At 40.9% G+C, this 6,787-nt stretch overlaps 1 protein-coding gene across 1 annotated transcript; it reads right to left on the bottom strand.

Moving 5' to 3' along the window:
- On the bottom strand, positions 1-4,537 carry srd5a3 (steroid 5 alpha-reductase 3). Its single transcript, XM_072696187.1, has 5 exons — positions 4,322-4,537; positions 3,094-3,245; positions 2,613-2,804; positions 2,014-2,145; positions 1-451 (listed from the first exon to the last, which is right to left on the bottom strand). Exons 1-5 carry the CDS (start codon positions 4,519-4,521, stop codon positions 192-194), a joined length of 936 nt encoding a protein of 311 aa, XP_072552288.1. The 5' UTR covers positions 4,522-4,537; the 3' UTR covers positions 1-191.
- Between the last annotated feature and the right edge of the window lie 2,250 nt (positions 4,538-6,787).

The following is a 6,787-nucleotide window of genomic DNA, read 5'->3' on the forward strand; positions in this document are numbered from 1 at the left end:
TAAGAAAATCTGCTGTTTATTACATTTCTATGGATTTAACATGTTCTTTCTGTCCAAAGAAGCCAGTAAAGGACATAGAGTGTAACAACGGTCAGGTGTAATAATAATAATAATAATAATAGTAATAATAATAATAATAATAATAATTTAAAAATGGGTATGTTAAAAAAATAGTAAAATCCTACAACATGTCAGAGCAGAAAAGGAATGAAGGCTTTGCGCTGGTCTGGATATGCCTTAAACGTGCTTCTGTAGTACTCGTGGCATAGCTGGGCAGCCAGGGCTTGATTGCAGAGAACATAGAGCACCACTAGCCACCAAGTGAGAGAGAAGCAGCCACAGCACACGCCCAGGGAAGCGTAGATCAGCAGCTCGGCCAGGTAATGTGGACAGGACACTTGCTCAAACCAGCCCCCATGTGGGATCCTATGAGCAAAAGTCTCCACCTTACCTGCAGACACAGAAAGAGAGAGACTGCCTATAACCCTCTTCAATTCGACTGTGAAGTTCTTCACAGGCATGTGGCCTTCAGTCACAGTCATTTAACTTCATACAAGTCACTTACTGGAGAAATCATTGAGGAATTGGCCGTTTTATGTCTTACAGCAACAAATAAGAAAAAAAATAGATAATATATGTTTCAAAAGCACTTAATTGAGCACGTCTTGACCACAAATGGCCTCTTTTACTGTATCCAACTAATTTACCTTTGGAGTCATTTGTCCAAGGCACATTGTTCCAGGTGTCTTGGTCTAGGTTTTCTCTGAAACACTTTAGTCTTGCTTAGATGGGTTGGACACCTCCCTTTAAAAATCAAATGTGTGGTCTTTGTACTTTGACTTTAGCTGTGGCTAGAGCTAGCCCGTGATGACATTTAAGGTCTTGCTAGGACTTGACCTGGCCATGTTGGCAGTTGAGTTAGCGGACAGTGGAACGGCTGATTTCTAATTGTTCTGAGATCTTTTTAAATCCACTCCAAGACTCTTTCTAGTCTGCATCTTCAACCTTCTTTCTGAATGCCCCAGAGAGCTCTTCAGATCTCATCAGGATGATATCACCCCTTCAACAATCAAAAGCAAACAATGTTAAATGTCTGAGGTTTAAATAAGACTAAACTCCTCCAAATGTGGAGTTGATGTGGAGATGTGTGCAATAGCCAGAACAAGTCCAAAAATCTGAGGTTGTTTTTGAGTCGATGTTATCAGTGATTTAAAAACGTGCTTTTGAATTTGACCTTCAACCTAGAGGTAGAAGTCTTTTGTTGTATGTCTGGAAATAACTGCCCAGTGGTGTTGAAAAGATGGCCACCAAGTGAACAGACTTGCTTATAAGGTTTCCATGAGTGTTTTTTCACATGACTGTAGATAAAAAGAACTCAATTTCCCAAATGATGCAAAAAGGTTACAGTTAATTTAAAAAGGTATGTGAACCTTTGCTTTCAGTGACTGGTGCGGCCCCCTTGAGCAGCATTAAATGATGTTGGTGGGTGTCCTTGCATGAACTTCTCTTTTTAGGACCTTCCACAATACTTCTGTTGGGTTAAGGCGTCGACTTTGACTTTATAATATAGTAAAAACAGTCATGTTATGCAATTTCGTTGTAGACTTTATTGTTTGCTTAAGACCCTAATCTTATCCTGTAGAACCTGCAGGTACAATCCAGAACTCATAGGTCCTTGAATAATGGCAAGATGCCCTAGTCCCAAATGAGCAATTCAGCGGCAAACAATGATGCTGCCACCCCCATGCTTCATGGATTAGACAAGGTTCTTCTGTTGGAATGGAGTGTTTAGATTTTCTCCAAATATTGCGTATTTCGTGTAATCCAGAGGGTTCTCTTTTTGATTCATGTGTCCACTAAACAGTGTTACATTAGGTTTCTGGCTTATTCATGTGGTTCTACACAAACTTCACATTGACATCAGTGTTTTTCTTGGGAAGTTGTGGCTTATGCCTTGCTATGCTGCAATGCACGCCATTCCTTTATCAGTGTTTGCCTGATGGTGGTCCTTACCTGAGCTGCTGGTACGCAGGCTGGCCAGCAGTAACAGTGAGCGATGCTGCAGCAGAGATGCCCAGATAAACAGCAGGACACCTGCTGCATGATACCATGTGAGCTGGGACCACAATGAATCAGCAGATGATCCTGAAATATTGATGAAACATGAAAATGAGCATTATTACGTCAACAACCAGCAGGTTATTATTAAAGCTGTTCTGGAATTTCTACTTTCAGAAAACTGGAGACCATGAAATATGACACAAATTGCCTTACAACTTCATCATTACACAAAGTAGTATTACTTTATTAAGCCACACAACATTTTTAACAACATTAGCATGTATGGCTGTACTAGATAAATCCTGCTTTGTAAAATTTCCCTTAGAGCTTCTCAAAGTAGAAGTGCTGGTCTAGGATCTGCTCCTGTCGGTAATCTAATCCTAGCATCAGCCTACACTAAGAAGCTTTGTGAACACAAGCCCACGTCTGTAAAAGCATCTATGCTTATGCAACAATTTCAGAACTATATACATTGATTAACTATATACATGTAAGGTCATCAAACCTGCTGCTAGAGACAATGTGGTGGATATCAGTGAAATCATGCTCACCATCTGTAGGTTGTGGGGTATCCACACACAGGACAGTTAACCCCAGTAGGACGTAATAACTTAAGCCAAAGGCATACTGAACAACATGGATCACACCATCAGAGAAAACACTGACAAACAGGCACTCCAGCAGACGTCTAAGGCAGTGAACCCACAGAAGAATAAGCAACACTAGGACAGTCAACTGAAGTTCTGAAATGGAAGAGAGACGGTGGTTAAATTACATTTGTTTAAAGCAGTATTAACCCAGAATTGGTATTTGTTGCTCATTGGTTTCCCTCTACAGTCATGCCTTATAGGTACACATGCGTTTACACATGTATTTCTGGACAAGCTGAGAGATACAGAACCGTCACAGAAAGTGAAAGAAGCATGTGGGCTGACACAGTAGAGTAATATTACAGTATTTTACACACATATATCTCAGGTTATGCAGCGTTTTGCTCTATAATGGCAAGAGTATTGATAGTAATAGACATACCGGCCCATGCAGCCTTTGGACGTCCGGTCAAGAATCCAAGTGTGTCAGTCAAGACGCCAGGAAACACCTTGCCTAATATTACAGTGCGGACTGAGAGAATGAGGAGAAGTCCATTCCACAGGACAGATACGGCATAGAAGTGCCAGAACCATCTACAGGAGGAGAAATGTCACTTGAGTCCACTTGTTTCACTGATATAATGATACATTTACTATTGGTTTAGGCCAGGGGTCACAGATTGTATGGGACCAGTACAGATATGGGAATTGTTGGGCTGAATGTACATATCTGGTGATGCTGATATAAATTTCCATACCTAAACATTTACAAAACTGGGACTACCTGGAATCTACCTAAAGAAACACTATATAGACATATGACCTTTATGACTTGCACAGTCTCACTTAAACATCGTGTTCTTCCAATAAACACATATGTAATCAGATATTTGCTTGAAACATTGGTCGAACATCTGATGCCTAGCATTATTAAACAATCATATCCTTGCTGAACAAACAAAAGTTCAGCATAGAGTATACCAGCGTAAACCTTGAACAAAAATATGCTATTGGCTTAACAGCATGAAGGAGGGTTTCCCCTGGATGGCCAGCCTCTCTGCAAAGATTTTATCTTGCATTTCTACAAATTATTTAAACATTCGTGACAGCATTGTAACAGTCCTACTTTAAAGTTACATCAAGCAAATAATAATGTGAAAACTGTACCGAGTCATGATGTAAGGATATGTGATGAAAAATAAAAAAAGTGCACCCTTCCTCTATAGAGAGACCACCCAGTGCTTGTTCAGTTCTTTATCACTTCAAGGTATATGGGAGACATATAGCTAGCTGTCTTCAAATACCCACTGAAGATCCATCTCTTTCCCAAGCATTTAATATCTACACTTATTAAAGACTCTGTTTCTGTGTCTGACTCTGACTCTATCTAGCTAGCTGTTGAGTAGCATGCATCTATGTACCCTTACTGTCGTTTGTATGTTACAGTGTCTCAGCTTGAGGTATCTTTGGACTCCAGTCTATTCACACTAGGTGGGACATTAATGAGCTCCTCTGGGGTTAAGACGCTCTCGACAACATAAATGTAAACGTAGCTACATTATTTAAGGGGAATTGCGGATGTGGACGCAGGGGTCTAAAAACAACGTGAACAGTGTGTGTGATTGTGGTGTAAGGGTGGCCTCTGTAGTAAGCAGCTCTGAAAGGAGCACCTTTTGGGAACGTCAAAAAGACGGAGGACTCCGGACCGCTTCAGCTGTTCCTTAGTTTTCCCGTATCGAATAAGGTCCTGAAACACCTGCTCGGCGTCTCCTGGGAGCTTCAGTGGAAACTTATGAAGGCAAAACGCTGCCAGGAATCCTAAAGCCAGGAATAACCACCCGATGTCAACCACCTGAAGAGTCGCAAGCATCCTAGCAACAGCGTGCGTGTGCGTGTGTGTGTGTGCTTCAGTAAAACACTTCCGCCAGAAGCGAGGAAGCTGGACCTCCGGTTCCGTTGAAATATATCACCTAGTTATTTATTAAATCATGTTTGTGAAATTTGTGGTGACAAATAAGGATAATTCATCATTTTGCCTGTTTGCTTAAAAAAAGTTATGAACGTTTAGCTTATTCGTATTTACAAAATGTATTATGCCGATGTCCAGATGTTAGCGCTGTGTACACCAGGGGGCAGCCTGTGCTGGCGTGATGGCACCCGTTAGCTGATACAGGGGTTCAGTCAAAGACACACACACACACACATACATATACATAGACACACAGATTGTACAAGCACCATATTAAACATTAATAACAGAATAGGATGCTGTAGAGCAGCCACACTGTGCCCTAATGCAAAAACCAAAACCACCATTACAGATGTGCACCTCTGGTCCAGAGCTAATTCAGGTATAAAATAAGAATACAGATGTGGCTCTCAATTGGTAATGAAACTGTGTTATTTGGAGTAATGGAGCTCCATCCAGTACCATTTATTAAAAATAAAAACTTTTAATGAGCACCAACCCATGTTGGCACTTTGTTGCCTACCTGACAGTAATCTCCAAAAATCAGACTACTTGACTCATTTTAAACCATTCAGTTCTGGTCCTAGAGTCAGCCTTCCCTGATCGAACACCTAATAAAGCTGGGAATTAAAAAGCCCTTGGTTTTCTCCCTGGTTATCTGTTTTTGCAAGCATGTTAAGATGGGCCATTCCTGGGCCACACAGTCCATATACCGCACTGAACGACTGCTCAGAAGACAGGATACGGATGCTGCAACCCATACATTTTTGTTTTTTTGATAAATGTCTGCTAAATAAAAACACAATACTGTATGTATTTGAACAATATTTATTATTATACAATACAGTTATTTCTATAATACTAAATTGAAATGGTGCAGTCTGTTACGGCTGTCAGAGGGCAGCATCGCAGCCACTTTAAATCCACCACTGAGAGAACTGAACCTCATCTCAACCACTAATTCTGATCACTAGATCCAGTTAAAATTACTGACACGCATATCTGGTCTGCCTCTGAGCAGCTTTTCAATGCAGTATACAGGATGTGGGTTCTGGACGTGGCCCATGTCTGAGCCCAATCAACACTGCTGGTTTTTAACGTGTTCGTTTATGAACCAAAAGTGGTCATTATTAATTTTTACATGAATGTTTTCCACTCCAGTTTTTGTTACTGCACTTTAAAGACTCATATATGCAAATGAGCTCTGATCTGGTAGGCTGTCCTACATTGTGCCTCGTTTTAAAAGCAGGCTGAAGCACTCTTTATAACTTCAGTATGAATGGGTGGGGTTAAATTGCTCTGGGTTGAATAAATGGATTTATGCAACTAGGCTGGTTTTCACAAAATTCAGCAGTTTTTGCAGTTTTTGAGCAGTTTTTGCAGCTCAGTTTTCATATATGGACTTTATGAGCTGGGGAGTCAACAACATATTTTTAAGCTTTTTTTAAAAAACTACATCATACTAATTCATATTTAAAAAGTGATCAGATAAGGTGGTGAGTTGTATGAGGGGTGTTACATCAGGGAAATCAACAATTTGTGCTGGACACTGACCCTTCAGGGCTGGAACTGTTGACCCCTACTTTTTATCATGCTGATACAAAGCCTGCCTCTGAATCAGCCTGTGGGATGTTTTCACTACTGAATAGTATTATAAATCTTGGTGTAGGACGTGGTACTTGTAACCTGTTTTGCTTTGAGTACAGTCCAGAGGGAAGTCTCTCTTCCTTTCCTCTAGACTCCACTGTTGTGCATGACCTGCATACATCAAAGACAGCACAGGGCTTGTCTTCTGATGGTCGCTCTGATGCAGATGTGTGTTTCTCAGCACAATGGAACTGAATAATAGAATCCCATCGACGCATTCCAGATAGACTTCCATGACCTACTGTCTGTGCGGCACTGCAGACGCGGTCCCGTGCACTCTCAGATGCCTGTTCATAAGCTGATTATCAGTTTAAAGGACATGGTATTGTTTGTTGAGTTGAAAGGACCCTGTTCAGAAGAGGAGGGGGGTATGTGAGGAGGTCATCTTTATTTAACCTCTCTGAGGAGAAGCAGCAATCTACAGTAAGCAGTTATCATTCAGTGTCTGACATCAGAACACAGACCACCTCATCAGAAATATAAAACTTTGCAAGTTGGTACTACACATGCCCATTAAAGC

The sequence above is a fragment of the Salminus brasiliensis genome, chromosome 1 (genome assembly GCF_030463535.1).
Source record: "Salminus brasiliensis chromosome 1, fSalBra1.hap2, whole genome shotgun sequence".
Classification (NCBI taxonomy): domain Eukaryota; kingdom Metazoa; phylum Chordata; class Actinopteri; order Characiformes; family Bryconidae; genus Salminus; species Salminus brasiliensis.

Bases quoted from the DNA above. Each gene is read 5' to 3' on its own strand.
- srd5a3 (XM_072696187.1), bottom strand. From the start codon at position 4,521: ATGCTTGCGACTCTTCAGGTGGTTGACATCGGGTGGTTATTCCTGGCT. The intron at 2,805-3,093 runs GTATGTCTATTA...CTTCCATTTCAG, and splicing joins TCCAAAGGCTGCATGGGCCG to AACTTCAGTTGACTGTCCTA. The intron at 452-2,013 runs GTAAGGACCACC...CTGTGTCTGCAG, and splicing joins CCTGCGTACCAGCAGCTCAG to GTAAGGTGGAGACTTTTGCT.